Source organism: Grampus griseus, assembly GCF_964374135.1.
Source record: "Grampus griseus genome assembly, chromosome: 11".
NCBI lineage: Eukaryota > Metazoa > Chordata > Mammalia > Artiodactyla > Delphinidae > Grampus > Grampus griseus.
In genome coordinates, this window is record NC_139005.1 from 14398161 (window position 1) to 14423330 (window position 25170).

At 37.1% G+C, this 25170-nt stretch overlaps 1 protein-coding gene across 4 annotated transcripts in view; it reads left to right on the forward strand.

Annotated features, from left to right (window-relative positions):
- PIK3C2G (phosphatidylinositol-4-phosphate 3-kinase catalytic subunit type 2 gamma) overlaps positions 1 to 25170 on the forward strand; it is a gene marked incomplete at its 5' end in the record, with an annotated part of 329467 nt that overhangs the window by 289759 nt on the left and 14538 nt on the right. For all 4 annotated transcript variants that reach the window (XM_082666092.1, XM_082666091.1, XM_082666093.1 and 1 more), the window contains one exon: positions 5430 to 5524. In XM_082666092.1, the coding sequence (XP_082522218.1) occupies positions 5430 to 5524 (95 nt within the window). The remainder of the gene's footprint in view (positions 1 to 5429; positions 5525 to 25170) is intronic.

Below are 25170 nucleotides of genomic sequence, written 5' to 3' on the forward strand. Positions count from 1 at the left end.
TGATCAAGTGGGGTTTATCCCAGGAATGCAAGGATTCTTCAATATATGCAAATCAATCAATGTGATAAACCATATTAACAAATTGAAGGAGAAAGAAAAACATATGATCATCTCAATAGATGCAGAAAGAGCTTTGGACAAAATTCAACACCCATTTATGATAAAAATCCTCCAAAGTAGGCTTAGACGGAACTTACCCCAACATAACAAAGGCCATATATGACACACACACAGCCAACATCGTTCTCAATGGTGAAAAACTGAAACCATTTCCTCTAAGATCAGGAACAAGACAAGCTTGTCCACTCTCACCACTGTTATTCAACATAATTTTGGAAGTTTCAGGCACAGCAATGAGAGAAGAAAAAGAAATAAAAGGAATCCAAATCAGAAAAGAAGTAAAGCTGTCACTGTTTGCAAATGACATGATACTATACATAGAGAATCCTAAAGATGCTACCAGAAAACTACTAGAGCTAATCAATGAATTTGGTAAAGAAGCAGGATACAAAACTAATGCACAGAAATCTCTTGCATTCCTATACACTAATGATGAACAATCTGAAAGAGAAATTAAGGAAACACTCCCATTTACCATTGCAACAAAAAGAATGCAATACCTATGAAAAACCTACCTAAGGAGACAAAAGACCTGTATGCAGAAAACTATGACACTGATGAAAGAAATTAAAGATTTTACAAACAGTTGGAGAGATATACCATGATCTTGGATTGGAAGAATCAACATTGTGAAAATGACTATACTACCCAAAGCAATCTACAGATTCAGTGCAATCCCTATCAAACTACCAATGTCATTTTTTCACAGAACTAGACAAAAAAATTCACAATTTGTATGGAAACACAAAAGACCCCGAATAGCCAAAGCAATCTTGAGAAAGAAAAACGGAGTTGAAGGAATCAGGCTCCTAGACTTCAGCCTATACTACAAATCTACAGTAATCAAGACAGTATGGTACTGGCACAAAAACAGAAATATAGATCAATGGAATGCACATATGGTTGCCCTTATTTTTGATAGAGGCAAGGATATAAAATGGAGAAAAGACAGTCTCTTCAATAAGTGGTGCTGGGAAAACTGGACAGCTACATGTAAAAGAATGAAATTAGAACACTCTCTAACACCATGCACAAAAATAAACTCAAAATGGATTAAAGGCCTGACTGTAAGGCCATGCACTATAAAACTCTTAGAGGAAAACATAGGCAGAACACTCTATGACATAAATCACAGCAAGACCCTTTTTGACCCACCTCCTAGAGAAATGGAAATAAAAACAAAAATAAACAAATGGGACCTAATGAAACTTCAAAGCTTTTGCACAGCAAAGGAAACCATAAACAAGACCAAAAGACATCCCTCAGAATGGGAGAAAATATTTGCAAACGAAGCAACGGACAAAGGATTAATCTCCAGAATTTACAAGCATCTCATGCAGCTCAATATCAAAAAATCAAACAACCGAATCCAAAAATGGGCAGAAGACCTAAATAGAAATTTCTCCAAAAAGAAATACAGATTGCCAACAAACACATGAAAGGATGTTCAACATCACTAATCATTAGAGAAATGCAAATCAAAACTACGAGGTATCACCTCACACCAGTCAGAATAGCCATCATCAAAAAATCTACAAACAATAAATGCTGGAGAGGGTATGGAGAAAAGGGAACTCTCTTGCCCTGTTGGTGGGAATGTAACTTGATACAGCCACTATGGAGAACAGTATGGAGGTTCCTTAAAAAACTAAAAATAGAACTACCGTACAACCCAGCAATCCCACTACTGGACATATATCTGAGGAAACCATAATTCAAAAGATTCATGCCAAATGTAAAATAGCTAGTGGAAGCAGCCACATAGCACAGGGAGATCAGCTCGGTGCTTTGTGTCCACTTAGAGGGGTGGGATAGGGAGGGTGGGAGGGAGACAGAAAAGGGAGGAGATATGGGGATATATGTATATGCATAGCTGATTCACTTTGTTATAAAGCCGAAACTAACACACCATTGTAAAGCAATTATAGTCCAATAAAGATGTGAAAAAAAAAAGTTATGTACCACAGTGTTTATGACAGCTCTATTTACAATAGCCAGGACATGGAAGCAACCTAAGTGTCCATTGACAGCTGAATGGATAAAGAAAATTTGGCACATATATACAATGGAATATTACTCAGCCATAAAAAGAAATGAAATTGAGTTATTTGTGGTGAGGTGGATGGACCTAGAGTCTGTCATACAGAGTGAAGTAAGTCAGAAAGAGAAAAACAAATACCGTATGCTAACACATATATATGGAATCCAAAAAAAGAAAATGGTTCTGAAGAACCTAGGGGCAGGACAGGAATAAAGATGCAGACATAGAGAATGGACTTGAGGACATAGGGAGGGGGAAGGGTAAGCTGCGACAAGGTGAGAGAGTGGCATGGACATATATACACTACCAAATGTAAAATAGCTAGCTAGTGGGAAGCAGCCACATTGCACAGGGAGATCAGCTCAGTGATGTGTGTCCACCTAGAGAGGTGGGATAGTGAGGGTGGGAGGGAGACGCAAGAGGGAGGAGATATGAGGATATATGTATATGTATAGCTGATTCACTTTGTTATAAAGCAGAAACACACCATTATAAAGCAATTATACTCCAATAAAAATGTTTAAAAAATGATAATAATGGGAGGACTGGGTGAATAGGTGTTAGGAATGGGAGGAAGGCTTTTTACTGTATACTTTAAAAATAAATTTTCATTTTTGAATCATATGAATATATTATATCTGAAAGGAAGTTAAATTTTGAAATGGTATTTTTTAACATTAATGGACACATTATGCATAATTAAGCCCGTATTAGCTGCTGTAGTGCCATGCATTCAAGCGTTTCAACACAGTCATTCTTTGGACCAATGATATTTTAACAGTTCTTGGGGTTACTATAAATGGTTAGATTAAGCATGATTAGATCCCCCAGAATAACTTGAAGCAGAAAAATCAAGATATTCTAGCATCTTCTTGTCCCTGTGAAGCTATTCTCAAAAGTCTCCCTCTCTGGGCTCTTCGTTTAAATTCTTTCCCTTAGGTTATTGACCCCTTGTTGCCCCTTACAGCATGATGTTCAAAAACATAGTCTTTAGAGATCATTTGACCCTGCCTAAACTTGGACCAAAATACCTCAGTTTCCTCATGGGTAAAATGGAGGTAACACAAACTTTGTAGGTTTGCTGTGGGGATTTAGTGAGTTTATGTACGTGAAACTGTTAGCTCAACATTTGGCACACAATAAGAATTCTAAAAATCCTAAGTACCTCTGCTATTACTACATTGACTACTAAGACTTCCGAGTGGCCTGTATTTTCAGTGGGTTCTAAAGTCTGACATGTTTTGATGGATACTGTGATTACTAATCTTGCATGAAAGGTTTAGGGTGGAATATCATCTTCAGTCAATTCAAGTAACAGTTGCATGATTATCATTTAGACACTCACCCATAAATTTATGCTAATTTCCTGTCTGAATTAAAGCTCCTCTAATTAAACACATTAAGTTTCTAATTAATAATCCTTTCACTCTTTAATTCAAAAATTATGTTCATTGTGCATCAAAAAAGTATCAGCATTTTTAGCATACTCGTACCAAAAGTTCAACTACATTTTTGTATTATGAAATACAATTTACCCAAGTACTACAGTCAAAATTATCTCGTAGTGTCTCAAACTCACAGCGTCACTCAGTCATCATAATCAAGATATTTTAAGGAAGAATTTTTTTATTATATTTACATAATTACCATTTCAGTTGTAAGAAACACTCAATGTGAATTTTAACTATTTCAATGTCAATAATCCACATTAACAATAAAATTAATTAATATTACCTATTTAAAATGTGTAAACTATTCTAATAAACATGTAAAAGGCTTTGGGAGAAGAAACATAAAGCTCAGGTTTAATTTTCAAATGTTAGGATTAGAGAGCTAAAACTGACTATCAGAAAACAACGTGGACCCCAATGAGCCCACAACAAAACATTGCCAAATTCCTTAGTAGTAGTAAATTTCTTCTTTCTGAATTCCCTCAGAAAACATACAACCAGAGATTACCAAGGGAAATATTAGAAAACTGTGAATTATGCTTAATCCTTGGGCTATAAACTGGAAATTTTTAATTAAAAAACTAAAGCCTTCGTTTTAATGTAGGAAAGATATAACTTGAAAGGAAAATTGAGATTACTTTTGTCATTAAATAAACGTTTAGTGCAACTTTATGGAGCAAGCACTGATTTATATATCCCTTGGGGAAATAGGAAAAAAGTAAGCCCTAAGGGAGACTGTAATCCACTAAGCAAATTGAGACATGTAAGGTAATAATTACAATATAAATATTAAGTGATAAGGGCCGTGCTAAGGGGAGTTCAGAGGGTGGCGACCACAGAAACCCTTTTGCATTTTAATTAGGCCTTGCAGAAAGGTAAAATTTCAATAGCCAAAAATGGTGGAAGAGATCATTTTAAATAAAGGGAATAATATGAGCAATGTCTGCAAGGAAATAGCAGAGCATGTCTGTAGAACTGAACATACAGACTGCAGTATGAAGTAATAAGAATGGGAAATAAGACAGATTCAATAAGAAGCAGTAATACAAAGCTGAAAAATTCAGACTTTTTCATAAGCTATGGAAAGCTATGAACAGTACTTTGATCGAAGAGTAATTTTATAAAAGTTGCCCTAGGAAGATTATACTGGTAATTGTGTACAAATACATTTGGGTTCTGGAGGAGGGGAAGAGAATGTTCTAGTAGTTCAGGCAAAAGATCCATATGCATCTGCACTAGGCACAGCAGAACTGGAAAGGAAGAGCTGAGTGTAAATACATGGAGTGATTGCAAACATTCACTGAGAGATTATACTGTGAGAACTTTTGAATGTTACCAATTAATCATCTCAACTGTCCTGAAGTAGATGACTATTATCTCCATTTTACAGAAGTCGATTAACTTAGTCACAGTCTTTAGTATAGTGCTGGGACCTGCACCCCAGACTCACTGACTTCTAAAGCCAACACTTTCAACCCCTATGTTCTCTAATACTTCAAGCTCATTGTACTGAATGTTGAGGAGAAAATTGCGGCCAAAAATGACACTGAGGTCTCAGGCTTTAATAATTGGGAAAATAATGGTATCGATTGAAACAAAACATAGACTATGAGGAGGTAGAATAGATTCAGGATTATTAGACACAAATCCTATCTTAACCAACCCAGTTTCCTGAAGAGTATTATGTTTTCAGTGTCATATGAAGAATGTTTCTTTTTCATATTATTCATTGGTCCTGCTTTAGTCTTTGAATGTTCAGTTTATCCTGTGATCAGCCACTTCCAATTTAATCCACTAAAACTCTACTGTTTCATCAGGTGAGAAGTTTCCTGACAAGAAGCCTAAGGTGCAGTTAGTCATGACATACGAGGATGCGAAGCTGACCATACTTGTGAAGCACGTGAAAAACATTGTAAGTTTATCTTATCTAATAAGAAACATGTAAACCTACGTTTAGAAATCACTTTCTTCCTTTAAGCAATTAATGTCAACGTTCGTGAGAGAAATGGGGCCAGCCACCAAGTGTAAGTAAGGAACAATGAACCAGGTACAGCATTGTGCCTCAGTGTAATTGTGATGCTTGGGGGAAAGGCTATAAAATATTTCACAGAGCAAGTCATAGAATGAAACCCAGACTTTATTCAAAATGAAGTGTCAGGACAAATCTAGTGAAAAAGCTTTGAAAAAGCAGGACTACCGGGGCTTCCCTGGTGGCGCAGTGGTTGAGAGTCCACCTGCTGATGCAGGGGACACGGGTTCGTGCCCCGGTCTGGGAAGATTCCATATGCCGCGGAGTGGCTGGGCCCGTGAGCCATGGCTGCTGAGCCTGCGCGTCCAGAGCCTGTGCTCCGCAACGGGAGAGGCCACAACAGTGAGAGGCCCGCGTACCACAAAAAAAAAACAAAAAAGCAGGACTACCTAGAGTATTAAGAGCCAAAAGAAAAAAAGCTATGTCCCAAGAATTTACCCCTCTCTCATCACGCTGAGCTTTGTGGAAGACTGACTCATCTCTTTGAATAGTGCCAGCACCTTCTTTGTGAAGCCAGGAGCTCTTAGTGTTTTCCCACAGATTGCCATTGAGTATGTTATCATATTCTGATGTAATTGCTCAAGGGTATTTCTTTTCCCTCAAAAAGTAATAATTTCTTTGATGACAGGGACCCCATCTTTGCATCCCCAGAACCAAGAACGTCCATGGTAGTTAGCCTCTAAGGAAAACTAAAAGCTGCTTTCTCTATTATACCCCATTCCTTCCTGAAGATTGGTCGAGTCAGAGAGGCAAGGATGGCAACTGGGCCATGTCGTTAAGTAAGAGAGGGAGCTTTCTTTGTCACAAGGTAATTGATTAAAGGTCTGAATCTGGGTGCAACAAACAGAAAAGGGTAACTCTAAGACTCACCTATTTCTCTGGTCTTTAGCTAGCCTAGCAAAACAGGTCCTCCACATGGTGAAACTCCCCAGGAGACTCCACATGGAGAAAGTCAGAAGCACTACCTTAGCTCTCTCCTTTATGCACATAAATCTCTAAGGATGCACTTTGAAGGACTTAAAGGAGCAAACTCTTCTCAACATGACATGCATTTGGAACACACTAGAACTTAATAAATATTTGTTCATTGAACAAATATTTGGCATAACTTTCAGGGAATGCATCCTTTACAAATTTAGTATTAGCCAGATATCCAAGGATGATTGTTTGTAAATCTATAGTGTTTGCAATCAGCCATTTTTGTAAGAGCTGGGCAAATATTAAATGTGTTTTTGTAGAACTTTCACTCATTAAAATAATTATTTTCAATTGCTTTTGATAAGTTAATCAGCTTAGCTGAGAATAGCAGTTGTTTAAGAAATTGTTAGGCTGGGAAATGAAGATTAAGTTAGATATTTTTTATAGCTGTATGCATGTTCGTGGACTTTAAGCATCTGTACAAATATACATGATAAAATAATAGACTATTAAGAAATAGTGTTAATCAAGTTAACAGAACGTATATATGTGTATGATATATAATTGTCAATTGAAAACAGTCCTCTTGGAAACTATACATATATTTCAGTAATGTCATTGCTCAAAACATTTTAGGACATGCCTGTTGACATTGCTTTTAGCTCTGCATATAAACCACACAATAAACTTGTTGATACTAGTCAAGAGTCATGCCTAATGTTTGATCAAAAGCAGTAATAACCAACTTGGCCACCCATTTTATTCATCAGCTAAATCCCCAAATTACTTTTGACAGTTTTCAAAAATGCCCTTTACACTCAGATGAAGTTGCACTACCAATAAGTATATTCAAAACCAGTGTGATGCAGGCATAAAGGTGGGGAGTAAGTGACTAAGAACAAGAGTTTAAGATTTAGATCAAGTTATAGGTAAATGGAAAATGAGCAGGTGAATCCTATAAAAATTTGAAAACCACTTAGGGCCGCTAGAGCCTTTACATTGCCAATGCCCTCGGAAGGAAAGTTGTTAATAATGAAGTCATGCTCCCTACTGGTTCTTCTCTCCTCCACAATCTCTTAACATAGCCCTGGAACTCCTCTTTTATTATTTCCAGGCTTGTGGCTTTAAATACCACTTACATGTCTTTTTCTTCCATATTTTATAATTCTAGCTTGAAAGTCTCCCTAAAATCCAGAATTATATGTACAACTGATTACTCAACAACTCTAGTAGAAATTCAGTAGACAGCATAAATCTAATATACATCCAATCAGACTTCTGATTATCACCCCCCTAAACCTGCTTCTTTGGCAACCTGTCTCACCTCTAAATGGCACCTCCATCCTACTAACTGCTCAGGTTAAAATCCTTAGAGTCCTTTTGACTGCTTTCACAAACTACAACCAAACTTATCAGCAAATCCTGGGAGCTCAGCTTTCAGAATAAATCCAGAATCCCACCATGTTTCACCTCCACTGCTTACCACCGTTGGTTCAATCTACCATCATCTCTCACTTGAATTACTGCTGTAGCCTCTTAACAGGTCTCCCTGCTTCTGCCTTTATATCTTTTTAGTCTCTTCCTAACCTAGCATCCAGAATACTCCTTTGAGAATAAAAGTCAATCCTGTCATTCCTGTCTCATATCCCTCTGGGGAAGGAATCTCATACCACTTACAATGAAAGCCAAGTATTGACGCCCTTGACCTCTCCTACCTCACCTCGTGCTACAGACTCCCTGAATCACTCCACTCCAGCCTCAGTGATTTTCTTCCTATGCCTTGAATGTTTCTGCATGTTTCTGCCCCAGGACATTTGTACCTGCTACTCAGCTTATTGGGACTGCTCTTCCCAGGCCCATGACTCAAATTCTCCATGGTTCAATCTCACATGTCCTAAACAACTGTGTTTAACTGTCGCCTTTTCTGTGAGGTCCTCTCTGACTCCCATATGTAAAACTGCAAAACCACCGCTGTTGGTTGGCACTTCCAAACTTCCTTTCCTACTTTATTTTCTCCACTGCCCTGTATCATTGCTGTAAACCCGGAGGCTAAAGCAGGGCCAAGTATATAGTAGATGCTCAATGAACACTTTGTTAAATGAAAGAATGTTAAATTACTTCTAATGTGAACAACTAAGAACTAAGACTTTTTTCACCTTCCCCAAATCATCACAACAAAGTCCTCAGGCTTTGCATTTTTCACAGCATCTCTTAAATGACTATTTTATTTCTTCTGCTTATCTGAAGACAGAGATAACATTATAATGTAAATGACAGAAAAATCTATCTGTAAATTCTCAACATATTTTCTTATTTCAAGTTTTAACTAATTGTTTATTTTTTTAGACTTTAGTATTTTCACATGCTTGAGTAATCAGACTAAAGAAGTTGTGCTTGGTTTTAATATTAAAATGAATTATTCTGCCTGCAGTTCTGTTGTATTTAATAGTGAGTTTGATGAAAAGAATTGTTTATCTTATATTAAATCCTTGAAGCTTTCTCTAAGAATTACTTCCCTCCTGTGAATTCACAAAAAAAAATTGCTAAATTTTTTTCCTTTCAAAGCAGCACAATATGATTTATCCTAGTGAACAGAGACTGACAAAGTAATGCAGGTATTTAGAAGCTTGGCCAAGATTATTTTCAATAATTTTTCAGTTTATGTAACAGAGGAACATAGAAAAATCATTTAGATTTGAAATATGTTTTTAAATCTTTCTAGTGTTTTCCCATGTAGCCCACTTTAAAATGATCTCTTCCATTGACTTCTGCAATGTCTCTCTATATATTACAGTGTCTCTCCTGGTCTCATGGATTCCCCTAGTTTTGTGTCATTTCTAGACTGTTTTCTTCTACCTGGTCCAGAATAAGCCCATTCCAGAAGGCTCTAAAAGTAATCAATAAGGATGCCAGACTTCCTTCTGATATTGAATATGCTCACATTATGAGAGTCTCTTACTCTGTAACAGAATAATAAGTCATTTCAAATGAGGAGCAAGTCATGTCAGGGAAATCAGGGTATATCTCAAATGGAGTGCTGTTTAATCCTTTCATAAGACACAAAATCACAGAAAATCATTACTGCATGGAAATTAACAGAAGAGAGAGGGAATTAGTCAAACACAACAAGAACCCAGGCTAAACACACACACACACACACACACATACATGTTAAAGTTTTATTACATTTTATTTTTTATTTTAAAGAATTCTTGTAATTTTATTATGTATGTATAGTCTGGGGGTCCTTGTTTTTAAAATCCACATTCCTGGATGCGACTCCCAGTGACTGTGATTCTGTAGTTTGGCTTGGAATTTCCACATCTGCCTTTTACAGTCTTCTCCTGGTCTCATGGATTCTTCTACTCTTTCACGTCTAGACTTGTTTTCTTCTCTCCTGCTCCCAAATACGAGCATTTCAGAAGGTTCTCTGACACAAGTGGTCTGTGGACACACTTTGAGAAACATTTCTCATGGCTAATTACCCCATAAATGGCACTCTGCATACAATGGGAGTTCTGTACTTAGCACCAAGTGACTTGTGTTGCCCACTGGTGTAAAAGAGACAACACATAGACTTGGTGAAGGTAACAAAAGAGGGTTGTGAAAATAAATCACAGATGATGGCAATATTCGACATGTAAAAATAACAATGTTCTATGTATCCTTTTAAAAACTTCTAACTTCTCACTCTGTGCATTCATTCTTTTGTTTCTTTTTGCGGTTTTTTTGTTTGTTTGTTTTGCGGTACGCGGGCCTCTCACTGTTGCGGCCTCTCCCGTTGCGGAGCACAGGCTCCGGACGCGCAGGCTCAGCGGCCATGGCTCACGGGCCCAGCCGCTCCGCGGCATGTGGGGTCTTCCCGGACCGGGGCACGAACCCGTGTCCCCTGCATCGGCAGGCGGACTCTCAACCACTGTGCCGCCAGGGAAGCCCTGTGCATTCATTCTTATCCTGAGTTCTTTAAAAGATGTTTACAATCATTACCCTGAACTCTTTCTTGGGTAGACTGACTGTCTATCTCCATTTCACTTAGTGCTTCTTTTGGGGCTTAATCTTGTTCCTTCATTTGGAACATGTTCCTCTGCTACCTCATTTTGCCTAAGTTGCCGTTTTTATTTCTCATTTTGCCTAACTTGCCGTTTTTATTTCTATGTATCTCGTAGGTTAGTTATGTTTCCTGACTTTGGAGAAGTGGCTTTTTGTAGGAGATGTCCTATGCATCCTGGCAGTGCACTCCCCTCTTGTCACCAGAGCAATGTGTTCTAAGGGTGCCCCCTATGTGGGCTGTGTGGGTCCTTCTGTTGTGGTGGGCTGACTACTGAGGGTGGTCTGGTGGGCTTGGTTGGCCCCCAGACTGGTTGGTTGCCAGGCCCTGCCTTGTGCAGAGGCTGCCAGCCACTGGTTTACCGGGCCTGTCACAAGGCAGCCAGCTGCAGCACCCCAGGGCCCTGAGGCTAGTGCTGGCTCACTGATGGCTAAAGCCAGGTCCTGGGGTTAGTGCTGGACTACTGGCAAGCAGAGCCGGCTTCTGGAGTCTGGTTGTAGCGCCCAGGAATCCCAGAGTTGATGTCAGATTGCTGGGAAGGAGGTGGGGGAATGGGGGAGAGGCCTCCTGACACAGTTGGGTACAGGGTCTGGGCTGTCCCAAAGCTTCTGTTGGCCTATTAGTTGGCAGGGCCAGGGCCCAGCTGGTCCCAGGGCAGGTTCTGGCCTTGGTGGGTGCACTAGGTTTGTACGCTGCGGAGCTGCCATTGTCCTGTGGCTAGAGTCCACCTGCTGGTGGGTGAGGCTGGTCCTGAGGCTAGTGCAGGCTCGCTGGTGGGTGGAGCCAAAGATTCTGGTGTTGGTTTCTACCCACTGGTGTGTGGGGCTGGTTCCTGTGTCCTCTGGTGGGAAGGGCTGTGTCCAGGGGAGGCTATGGGCTCAGGAGGTCTTAAGGCAGCTGTCTGCTGGTGAGTGGGACTGTGTCCCTGCCTAGTTAGTTGCTTGGCCTGAGGCATTCCAGCGCTGGCGCCTACAGGCTGTGAGTGGGGGCGGGGCTGGGTCCTGAGACTAATAAGCTAGAGGGAGGATTCCAGAATGGCACTTGCCAGCACTAGTGTCCACTGCTGCCAGCATCTGTGTCATCAGGGAGAGCTGCCGTTGCCTCCTGCTTCTCTGGGAGACTTTCCAGATCAGCAGGTAGGTCTGACCCAGGCTCCTTTCGAATCTCTTTTGCCCTGGGTCCCAGAGCTTGTGAGATTTTGTATGCGCCCTTTAAGCATAGAGTCTATTTCCCTCAGCCCTCTGGGACTCCCAAAAGTAAGGCCTGCTGGCCTTCCGGAGCTTGTCTTCCCGATGCAGGACCCCCAGGCCGGGGAGCTGATGCGGGGCGCAGAACTCTTACTCCTTTGGGAGAAGTTCTGCAATTTTAACACATTATTGACTGGTGGATTTTTGCAGAAACTAACACCTGTGGCTGGCGATTTTTACCTAAGTGAATATCAAAACACCTGCATTTGATTAAATATCAACAACTTTTTTTTGCATTTAATGCATTTACTTGAAACTTTGTACATGTCTTACTAAAGCATTCTAATATTTCGTTAGAGTGTGATAGTGATAGGCAGTATAGCAGGCACCTCTGTGCAGGGGAACAGAACATCTATTATAAATACACCATGTTTCACTGCTCTTTCCCCTGGAAGAGCAGACTCTACACTTTCTGGCGGCAATTTTTTTTTTCTTTTAGTTCTGTGGGTATTATTCCCTCTAGAATATGTTCTTTTATTTTACCTGATAGTCGACAAGGTGGGTCTTTGCGGGAGGCTCTTTTAGAAACACCACAAGAAGAACCAGGTGCAGGACTACCACTACATTCACCAGGATGGTCAGCTACTGCTAACAAAAATTGCGTGTAAGTCATTTTATTCTGTGCATTAAGGCTACAATAAATTTTAAACGCATTGAATAAACCACAATTACTCAAATAGAAACCCACTTTTTTATACCATTTGCTAGTTTTCCAGAGGATACTGAAGTTTGCCAGATATTGATCAGATCGATCAACTCCTTTCATATATTTATTATACTCTAATATACAAGTGGGATTAGTTATCTGATGGGCAGTCCTCCTGTCTTCCTTTCCTGTAGATGCTATAGAGGCGTCATGAATAGTTGTCATCATGCAAACTAGCCTCTTGTCTTTCCATATAAGAAGAATCACTTCTTCCTTCTGTAAGAATGTCATTTCTCCCCTCCGTAGATTTTTGGATTTCTCCTTAATTGGTTTGGTAGACCACGATTCTCTCTTATAGTCCCACGATCTCTGGTTTTATTTTTCAACAGTATTTCAGATGTGGACACACTGTTGTAAAAATTGTCTCAGTAAATATGGTGTCATGAACCAAGGTAAAGTTGTAGGACCAATAATATTGTTTCTTGCAGTTTCTTTCCTTCACCTGTGTAAATCTCAAGGTTGCATATATATCCAGTTTCACTTTCGCTAACCATCCTGACCAAAATTCCATATTTTGTAAGTTTTCTGGCATTATAGGTTTTGAATCTGAGGCATCCTCACCACTTTATCATTGCCTCGTCAAGTGATAGCTCTTGTTTGGGTATATAGATAGATTGAAATTTTGGTAGAAAATCATCCAAAATAGGTTTAACATTTGAAATTCTGTCTGCAGGAAGTGGAGTTTCCGAGGTATCGTTAAAGTGAAGAAATTTCATTATGTGTTCGAATCTTCTTCTTGTCATAATCTTTGGAAAGATGGGTGTTTCAAGTAAGGGATCAGTCGACCAGTATTCTTTCCAGTATGACTTTCTTATTTGTCCCATCAAAATTATTAATCCAAGAAACATCTTCCTGTCACTGTTAGTTATATCAGTCCATTTTAAAGGCTTATCATACTTTTTATATGGTTTTTTATTCTGTTGGGGATACAAGTTTGTTTGAGAAGCGTCCAACTCGAAAAAGTCGTTACCAAAAATTAATTCTGTTATTTCACTAACACTTTGTGGATTATTACATTCAGTAGTTACACCTGACATATCTGTAAAGTCATCTGATTTTCCTGAAATGTTGTCTTCAATCCACTCTTCTGTAGAAGCAAAGGAGCATTCTCCAGCACCGTGAGTTTCATTTTCACTTTCCGTATCAGAATCAATCACTAAGGTTTTTTGTCTTTTTTGGGTCTAATATTCACATTGTCTGAATCAGAACTATATTCCGAAGAACTGTCATTTTCTGAGACACTAGTATATATTTCGCTCGGACAATCAGAGAAAGTATCTGCATAAAATTCACCAAAAAATTCTTCTTCACTCAAAAGTTTGCTATGTGTCATTTCTGAAAATTTTACAGTAATAAACTTGAATTTATAATATACACAAGTTTGGAACAAAAACCTAATGGGGCAAACTGTGAATGATAATGACAATCATAAATTGTATAATGAACCCTTGATCAATTTTAAGCTCTAGCAACTTCACATGGTGATATTAATTATATCACTTTCTGAAAACATATTGATACATCTCTGGTCAGTAAGTTGTTAATTTTCTCCTGTTTGTGGATTGCTCACCCAGGAGTATAGGACTAGACTATATTGTGACTCCTCCCCTCCTACCAGTCTCATTGTGGTTGTAGAAGATCTTTTCTGGTAGGTTTCAGTCTTTTTTGTTGATTGTTATTCTGTAAATAGTGGTAATTTTGGTGTGTCTGTGAGGGGGTGTGAGCTTAGGGTATTTCTACTCTGCTGTCTTGGCCCATCAGTCTTGTGCATCTTTTTGAACTAACTTGGCTAAGTTCTCTGACTATCCCAATTCTTTTCAATTTTTTAAAATCTAGATTTGTAAAAGAAATTTGTCACTGCCCCATCCTAGATTCACTTTATCTAAATAAATATCAGTTTCTTGATAAAGGGCAATTTTCTAATAATAATTATCTCATTGATTATATTTGGTTTATATTCCATGAATAAAAAATTGTTCTTCCAGAGTTGGCCCATTACGGCACGGATTTCCTGTTTCAAAGAATAAGATGCAAAGCAATGGATAGTGAAGAGTACCCAAGCCAGATATAGATATTTTATTGTGTTTCATGATTTTTTTTAACCAAAGAAACATTAACCCTCAAAGATTACCAATTGGGCTTCCCTGGTGGCACAGTGGTTGAGAGTCCACCTGCCGATGCAGGAGACACGGGTTCGTGCCCCGGTCCGGGAAGATCCCACATGCCGTGGAGCGGCTGGGCCCGTGAGCCATGGCCACTGAGCCTGCGCGTCCGGAGCCTGTGCTCCACAACGGGAGAGGCCATAACAGTGAGAGGCCCGCGTACCGCAAAAAAAAAAAAAAAAAAAAAGATTACCAATTATTTCTTAATAAAACAAACCACAAATTGTTCTATAAACCTATGATAATTGGTATGATAATGGTAATTGATCTCTTCCAATAGCCAACACCTTTAGTTCTTCTTTCTTGAACTTTTCTATTCTCAGGCTCTCCATAAAACTTCACTGTCTGTACATTCTCTAAATCTCTTTCTGAGGCTTCCTTAGCACTTATAAATTTAAACTAGATAAGGTACATAGTGCTTTAATAGACGTTGACTTCATCTTTAGCCCTTAAATGTGAAGATTTTACAGTGTTCAGGGCTTCAACTCTTCAAACTAATTTCCTGAGAAATTTTATTCAGTTTTGAAACTTCACAGATTATCTGAATTACTCCTAAATTTACGTCTCTGCTTTTAATATTTCTCTGAACTCAATTTACATATTTCCAACTGCCTGATAGGCATTTACACTCTGATATCTTGACATCTCTTTAAACTCAACAATCCTAAATTATAGTCCTCTACTTTCCACTGAAACCAACTCTCACTCAGAACTACTTGCACCATCCCCAAGTAACTCTTGATGAAAACTTCTCTGTAATTTATTTTCTATATTTTAACTTACTCCAGTACTCCTATATGTAATCAACAAATCATTTGAGTTTCCTTTTACTTTTATTATTGTTAAAATTTGACTCTATAGTCTCTGTTAATTTATCTATAGATTATTTTGGTTGATTCCTGTGGTATTCCTTTCCTTGTTTCCTACTTCTCTATTCTGCCTAAAACATCCTACAACTCCATTTTAATCATATCAATAAAAAATTTTAATAGAGTCTCAGTAAATTTAAAATTCTTTAGCCTAATATTTAAGATACTATGCAGTCTAGCTAAAACCTGCCTTTTATATCCACCATCCACAGTACAAAACTTGTGTTATTTTCTAGATGGTACATTCACTGTTGACTAGACACACATCAGTCATTCTAGCTCACTATATCATACTTCTGCTTACCTTTTATTTACCTTCTACGTCCAACTCAACTTCAAGGCTCAGCTCAAACCTCTCACTCTCTCTGAACCTTCTGGGCCACTCTTGTTCCTAGTTATCCTTCCTTCTTTGGCCTCCTGTTACATTTACTCTATATACCATCCATTTGATATTCACTGCCTTATCTCAGCTCTTGAAACTTATCAACTTGGCTTATCCTGTAGTTTCAATTGTATTGAAAATTTACTGATTGTAAAAGCTGTGGGAAATATATTTTGTATATCTCATAGTGCTAGCACAATACTATGCCTTTAATGCATGTTTGTTAAATAAGTAAATGTTTGCTTAAGTGTGTCACTGTGAAAAACAGCCACAATCCACAGCAGTTTAGTTTAAGCTGTATTTACAATTGCATAGATTTTCTCTGTGAATTCTGCTCTCTATAATACTTGATACTAAACCGAGAATGGTCAAGTGACAAATATTTGATCATCACATCTGTCTCAGTTAAGAATAAGGTGATTTCCTGCTGAGAATTATTGCTCTAAATATTCAACAGCTCTGGACACTCACCATCTCCCCAGATGACATAGCCATCAATGTATAGGACACACATGATGTAAATTTTATTTAATCAGTCTCTCTTCTTATTGAAAGCCTTGTACCCTAATCTCTATCCTTTATCCAAAATCTTCCTTAATTCTACATTCTAACTTTAAGAAAACAAACAAACAAAAACACATAAGCTAAGGCCCTGACATTGGTTCTCATAATTTGGTTCCTTCCTGACTTTTCTGAAGTCCCTTTAGGAGTGACATCAGCATAATAGTGGCAAAAGACATCCCTCATTTTGTCTCCCACTCAACAACAAAAATTCACCATCCATCCACAGACAAAAGTGAGACCCAACACCATCTACCAAGGGATCAAGGAGGAGTCTCACCTACCTATGCTTCAGGTAACAGACACACAGGCCTCAGTCCCAGCTGAGGACCCTGCAGTGGGCTGTGTACTGACTCCTGCTCCTCTCAGCCACGGTGCAGGAGCTCCTGGAAAGCACTGTCTTAGACAATCATCCATGGATAAAAGAGCCTTTGTGGAACTTCAGGTATGCAGAGAAGTTCCACAACACTGTGGTAGCAAAAACTATGAATCTGGATACATTGAAATGGGCAGAGAGTAAAGATTGGAGGAGGTGACTGCCACTTTAAATAGGAAGACAACAATGCAAAATTTCAAGGAACATGAAAATCAAAGAAGTAACAAGACACCACCAAAGGATGACAATAATCTTCCAGTAACTGAACTCAAAGACCTGAAGATCTGTGATTTACCTGATAGAAAGAATTCAAAATGGCTATTTAAAGGAAATTTGATGAGCTACAGAAAACACAGAAATTCAAAAAGATCAGGAAAATAATACATGAACAAAATGAGAAATTTAACAAGGAGATAGAAATTTTTTTTTTTTTTTTCAGTATGTGGGCCTCTCACTGTTGTGGCCTCTCCCGTTGCAGAGCACGGGCTCCGGATACGCAGGCTCAATGGCCATGGCTCACAGGCCCAGCCGCTCCGCAGCATGTGGGATCCTCCCAGATGGGGGCACGAACTCGCGTCCCTTGCATCGGCAGGCGGACTCTCAACCACTGTGCCATCAGGGAAGCCCAATAGAAATTTTTTTATGAAAGAAACCAAACAAATTTTACAGCTAAAGAATATGATGAATGAAATGAAAAATACAACAGAGAGCATCACCAGGAGAATGGATCAAGCAGAAAAGGCATCTGTGAGACAGGAGACAGGAACTTTGAAATTATCCTGTCAGGGGAGAACAAAGGGAAAAAAAAAAGGAGAGTGAAGAAAGCCTATGTGATACATTGAAGTTCCAGGAAAAGAGAGGAAAAAGGGAGCAGAAAGTATATTTAAAGAAATAATGGCTGGTAACTTCCCAAATCTGAGGGAAGATTTGGATATTCGTGTTCATGAAGCTCATAGGTCACCAAACTCAACTTTAAAGAGATCCTCTCCAGAGCACATGATAATAAAACTGTCAAAATTCAAAGATAAAGAGAGAATCTTGAAGGCAACAAGAGGATAAAACGCTTGTAACTTACAAGGGAGCCCCCGTAGAGTTATTAGCAGATTTCTCAGCAAAAACCTTATAGACCAGGAGAGAGTGAGATGATATATTCAAAGTACTGAACTAAAATAAATGCCAATCAAGAATACTTTACCTGGCAAGCCCGTCTTTCAGAAATGAAGTAGGGATAAAGACTTTTCCAGACAAACAAAAGTTGAAGAAATTTGCCACCACTAGACCTGCCTTATGAGAAATGCTGAAAGGAGTTCTTCAAGCTGAAATGAAAAGATACTAATTGGTAACATGTATATATGAAAATGTATAAACCCTGGTAAAGTATATAGTCAAAGTTAGATTACTCTAATACTATAATATGGTAGAGTGTTAACCACTTAATTCTAGTAAAAAGGTTAAAGGACAAGAGTACTAAAAATAAGTATAGCTACAATAACCTGTTAATGAACAAACAACATAAAAAGAGGTAAATTGTGACTTTAATAACATAAAATGGGGGGAATAAAGGGGTAGAGTTTTTGTATATGATTGAAGTAAAGCTATCAGCATAAATAGATTATTATATCTATAAGATGTTTTTTGTAAGCCTCATGGTAACCACAAAGCAAAAACCTACAGTAGATTCACAAAGGATAAAGATAAAGGAATCAAAGCATACCACTACAGAAAATCATCAGTTTACAAAAGAAGACTGCAAGAGAGGAAGAGAGGAAAAAGGGAACACGAGAACAGCAAGAAAACAGTAAGATGACATGGGTAAGTCCTTACCTATCAGTAATTACTCTGCATGCAAATTGACTGAATTATCCAATCAAAAGACATAGAATGGCTGGTTGGTAAAAAAGAAAAATGAACCATGATCCAACTATATGCCACCTATAAGACACTTTCAGCTTTAAGGACACACATAAGCTCAAAGTAAAGTGATGAAAGAAGATATTCCATGTAATTGGAAACCAAAAGAAAGTGAGGTAGTTTTATCAGACAAAATAGACTTTAAGCCAAAAAATGGTAACAAGAGACAAATTCATTATATAATGATAAAGGGATCAAGAAGATATAAGAAACATAAATATATACACACCCAACATCGGGGCACCAAAATATATTAAGCAAATACTAACATCTGAAGGGAGAAATAGACAACAATATAATAATAGTATGGACTTCAATACCCCACTTACAACAATGCATAGATCATCTAGAAAGAAAATCAATATGAAAATCTTGGGTTTAAACCATACTTTAGGTCAAATATACCTAACAGACATATATATACAGAATATTCCATCCAACAGCAGCAGAATACACATTCTTTTCAAGCAAACACAGAACATAATCCAGGATAGAACATATTATATTTCACACACACAAAAAAAAAACTCAGCAAATTTAAGAAGATAGACTTCATACCAACAATCTCTTCCAGCCACATGGGTATAAAATATTTTTTAAAAAGAAGATCTCAAATGAACAACCTAACTCTACATCTCAACAGAAGAACAAACTAAACCCAGAGTTAGCAGAAAGGAAGAAATAACAAAGATCAAAGCAGAGATAAATAAAGAGGAGAAAATAATAGAAACGATCAATGAAACTAAGAGCTGGTTTTTTGAAAAGATAAATTAAACTGACAAACGTTTGCCTAGACTAAAAAAAAGAGAGAGACTCAAATAAAATCAGAAATGAAAGAAGAGAGAGATTAAAGTGATACCAAAGAAATGCATAATCAGAAATTATGAAAATTATACACCAACAAATTGAACAACGTAGAGGAAATGAATAAATTTCTAGAAATATACAACCTACCAAGACTGAATCATGAAGAAACAGAATATCTTAACAGACCACTAATAAGTAAGGAGATCGCATAAGTAATTAAAAACCTCCCAACAAAGAAAAAACCAGGACTAGAAAGTTTCACAGGTGAATTTTACCAAACATTAGCACCAATTACTATCAATCCTTCTCAAACTCTTACAAAAAATGGAAGAGGTGACAACACTTCTGAACTCATTTCATGAGGCCAGCATTACCTTGATACCAAAACTAGACAAGAACACCACAAGAAAAGAAAATTACAAGTCAGTATCCCTCATGAACATAAATGCAGCAATCCTCAACAAAATATTAGTAAACTGAACTCAACAATACATTAAGAAAGTCATACACCTGAATCAACTGGGATTTATTCCAGAGGTGAACAAAGGGTTCAACATCCAGAAAACAATCAATGTGATAGATCACATTAACAAAATGAAGGCTAAAGGTCATATGAGCACCCCAAAAGATGCAGAAAAGACATTTGACAAAACTCAACATCCATTCATGATAAAACTCTCAACAGGGAGGATATAGAGGGAGTGTACCTCAACATAATAAAGGACATGTATGACAAGCTCACAGCTAACATCATACTCAATGGTAAAAAATTGAAAGCTTTTCCTCAAAGATCAGGAACAAGACAAGGATACCCACTCTCACCACTTTTATTCAATTAGGCAAGAAAAAGATATTAAAGGCGTCCAAATTGGAAAGGAAGGTGTAAAACTGTCCCTATTTATAGGTAACATGATATTACGTATAGAAAATCCTAAAGACTTCACAAAAAACGATTAGAATTAATAAATGAATTCAGTAAAATTGCAAGATACAAAATCAATATGTTTCCCTCGATATCCAAAAATAGAGCATTCCTACAAAATCTTTAGTAAGCCAAAATGGCAAAAATGAAGAAGCAATTATCTTAGGCCACATCTTGCTAACAAATTCACAGAATAAATCGAGATAAAGCACACATGCTAATAGACACAGGTCAAAGCTATGGCGACTTGATGCTGAGATGCTGAGTGTAGCTCTTGGGAAAAGAGCTTAGCAGTGCCACTCTCACTGCTCAGTGTTCATGCTACCTCTATAACAGCTTGCTGCCCCCCAAAAAAACACTGAACACTGTTTTTGCTTTTCACCTTTACTTGTAAAAGTGAAAATCCTCTTCGGATTTTGTTCAATTAGCAAAAACAGGTGTTAATGTAAGTCTTTCTTAAAAGCAAAGTGGCCTAAAGCAAACTTCCAAAAAAGCAGAGAATACCTATATATAAAAATCACTTGCGTTTCTATACACTAATAGTGAATAATCAGAAAGAGAAATTAAGAGAACAATTCCACTTATAACTGCATTTAGAAGAATTAAATACCTAGGAATAAATTTAACCAAGGAGGTGAAAGACCTGTACACAGAAAGCCATAAGACACCAACATAAATTGAACAAACAAAAGTAAATGCAAAGATATTCCCTACTCATGGATTGGAAGAATTAACATTGCTTAAATGTCCATACTACCCAAAGCAATCTGCAAATTCAATCAATATTGAATCAGTCCGTATCAATATTCCAATGGCATTTCCAGAGAAACAGAACATACGATCCTAAAATTTGTATGGAACCACAAAAGAGGACAAATAGCCAAAGCAATCTTGAGAAAGAACAAATTTATGGCAAATGAGCCAAAAATATACAATGGGGAAAACCAGTCTCTTCAATAAATGGTGCTGGGGAAACCGGACAGTCACATGCTAAAAAAAGGAACTGGACCACTATCTTATACCATACACAAGTATTAAGTCAAAATGGATTAAGGATTTGGATATAAGACTTGAAACCATAAAACTCCTAGAAGAAACATAGGAAAAAGGATCCCTGACATTGAGCTTAGTGATGATTTTTGGATTTGACACCAAAAATAAAGGCAACAAAAGCAAAAATAAACAACTGGGACTATATCAATCTACAAAGCTTCTGCACAACAAAGAAAACCATCAACAAAATGAAAAGGCAGCTTACTGAATGGGAGAAAGTATTAACAAATCATATATCTAGTAAAGGACTAATATCCAAAATATACAAAGACGTCATACAACTCAGCAAAGAAGCCAAACAAGCCAATTAAAAACGGAACAGATGATCTGAAAAGACATTTTTCCAAAGAAAACATCCAGATGGCCAACAAGTACATGAAAAGGTGTTCCACATCACTAATCATCAGGAAAATGCTAATCAAAACCACAGTGAGATATCACTTCACATATAGAATGGCTATTATCAAAAAGACAAGAAATAACAAGGGTGGCAAGGATGTGGAGAAAAGGGAACACTTGTACACTATTGGTGGAAATGTAAATTGGTGTTGCCATTATGGAAAATAGTATGGAGGTTCCTCAAGAAATTAAAAATAGAGCTACCATATGATCCAGCAATTCTACTTCTGAGTATTTATTCAAAGAAAATGAAAATACTAATTCAAAATGGTATGTGTACCTTCATGTTTATTGCAGCATTATTTACTATAGCCAAGGTGTGGAAGCAACCTAAGTGTCCATCAAAAGATGAATGAATAAAGAAAATGTTGTATAGACCCACAATGGAATATTATTCATCCATAAAAAGAAGAAAATCTTGTCATTAGTGACATCATGGATGTATGGACCTTAAGGGCATTATGCTTAGTGAAATAAGTCAGGCAGAGAAAGATAAATACCACTAGATTTCACTTGTATGTGGAATCTAGACAAAATGAAACCAAGCTCATAGATACAGAGAACAGATTGGTGACGGCCAGAGGTCGGGGGAGGGGTGAAATGGGTAAAGGTGGTCAAAAAGTATAATCTATCAGTTGTAAAATACATAAGTCACGAGGATATAGTGTACAGCAGGCTGACTATAGTTAACAATACTGTGTTGTGTATTTGAAAGTTGGTGAGAGTAGTCTTAAAAGTACTCGCCATAAGAAAAACAATTTGGAACTCTGTGTGGTGATGGATGTAAACTAGACTTCATAGTCAAATCATTATGTTGTACACCTGAAACTAATATAATGTTATATTATGTTATTTTAATGTTCTATTAATTATATTAAAGTTAATTATAAACTTCATTTTAAAAGTACTAATGTACTTTTAAGGACTGAAATATAAAATATCTAATATTTAAAATCTTGCTTGAGGGACTCAGGAAAAGAATGGAGATGATGGGAGGAAGGGTTGGTGAACTGGAAGATAGATCAAGGGAAATGATCCAGTTTAAAGAACATGGAGAAAAAAGATTGGAAAAAAAGAATAGAATTTTAGGGGTCTGTGGGAAAATACCCAAAGATCTAACAGTAGGTCACATTTTTTTTTCTGGACTCCCAGAACAGAAGAAAGAGATTGGGGCAGAAAAATATTTGAAGAAATAATGGCCAAAAACTTCCAAAGTTTAGTGAAGGACATAAATTTATAAATTTAAGTACCTTAGTGAGTACCAAAAGGAAAAACTCAAAGAAAAGCATGCATTTATATATTGTTCTCAAACTGCTAAAAACCAAGGACAAAGAAAAACTACTGAAAGAGCTAGAGAAAAACACTTGGCTTATAGGAGAACAATGAAACAATGTAGGCAAGAAAAATTGAAGCGAGAGACAGTGGAACATCATTAAAGTGTTGAAAGAAAAGAATTGTCAACTTAGAATTCTATAGCCAGGGAATATACCCTTCAGCAACAAAAGAAAAATACATATTCCAATGAAGGAAAGCAACAAGAATTTCATACCCTGGATTTGCAGAGTGAGTTTCCCCAAAGAAGAACCTGACATTCAGTTTATTGTTATCAACTTTGTTAGATATAGTTCATCCTTCCAGCCCCTCATAACTCAGTCCTGATGATCTGTTCCAGCATATTGGCCATAACACTCAGATTATTAACACCTCTACATCATATATCTATATGTTTATTTAAATCATGATAAAACAGTTTAGTTGGACAGGATCAAGACAAATATCTGAGGTATATGGGTAAAAAACTCGTATTTTACCTCTAAATTACTAGTTTCTGCTTTTTGTAATCCATCTTTTTCCCATACTATCAAATTTAATATCATAAAGCTAATCTTCCAGTATTTCATCTGTTCTTCACAATTCCTCAGCCATCTCTAACAAAACATATTCTGTCTCTTTATCTGTACAGTTTTCTCAGCACTTGTGGATAGAGACTAAGGGTTAGGAAATTTGCAATCATTTAGAGTGGTTCAGTGCAATTGTAAAAAAAAAAAAGAAAAAAGAAAAAAAATTTAATTACCAGTTAACTTACAAACAGTTCTTCAGTATTTGCTATTGAGTAGATTGTGAAAAATAAATGAGGTTTAATGCCTTACTTGTTACATGTTATTAAGAAATGGAAAAACTTTTCAAACAAAACACTTCAGTGGTAAATTCTGGAGCCATAATTAGAATTCTGGACTTTTAGAAGCAATTCAGTCCGTATGTATTGAGTCAGAAAAGGAATTCTATCTACTAGACTGTGACTTCTGTCTGGTTGTTAACTACATCAAGTTGAGGGTTAAAATTTAAATATATATATATATATATATATATATACACACACACACACACATACATATATATATATATATATATATATATAAAACACCAGATGATGATGCCAAAGAGTTTATTTCTTTGAAAGCAGAAACTATTTTTATCACTTTTCTGTGTCCTCTCCTAGACCATCCAAAGTGCTAGACACATGGCAGTTTGATTTTTGAGTTTTTTTTTAAATTATTGGAAATCACCTATTGATGATAAAAGTCCTATTAAAGGCTTAAATTGGTGTGAAATGAAGCAGAAGACCATCCTAATTGAATTCATGAATACCTTAAATCGTCTCATTCTATACGAATTAACACACAGAAAGATTGGAAAGACCATTCCACCATTTCTTTAACTGAAGCATACAGCAAACCACGTATCAGAAGCACTTTTACTGTACTTCTGTACTTTTGTTGTACATTGTCATTTTATAAAAAGACCCTCTTCATGATGGCTAGCCTCAGTTTCAGAACTGAAATTTGGCAGGCACATAGATGAGGAAAATGCTTTTTTATTATGTTGTTTGTTTCTGGCATAGACCTCAGGTTTTGATAGTCCCATCATATTTTAATCATTGTCGGTTGAGTTCTTCCAAAGCCTATATTATCCTATGATTGGAAACATTTAAGTTAAAAAAAACCTGATGGAAAATTCTCATAAATTATTCATCAAAAAGATAATAACCTATTAAATAAAATTAAACTTTGAATTAATCTACAGACATTTCCAAAGTGTCTGATATTTTTAAACCATGTACCTTCATCACGTTCCTGATAAAATTTGATCTAGAAGTGTTCTTAATTT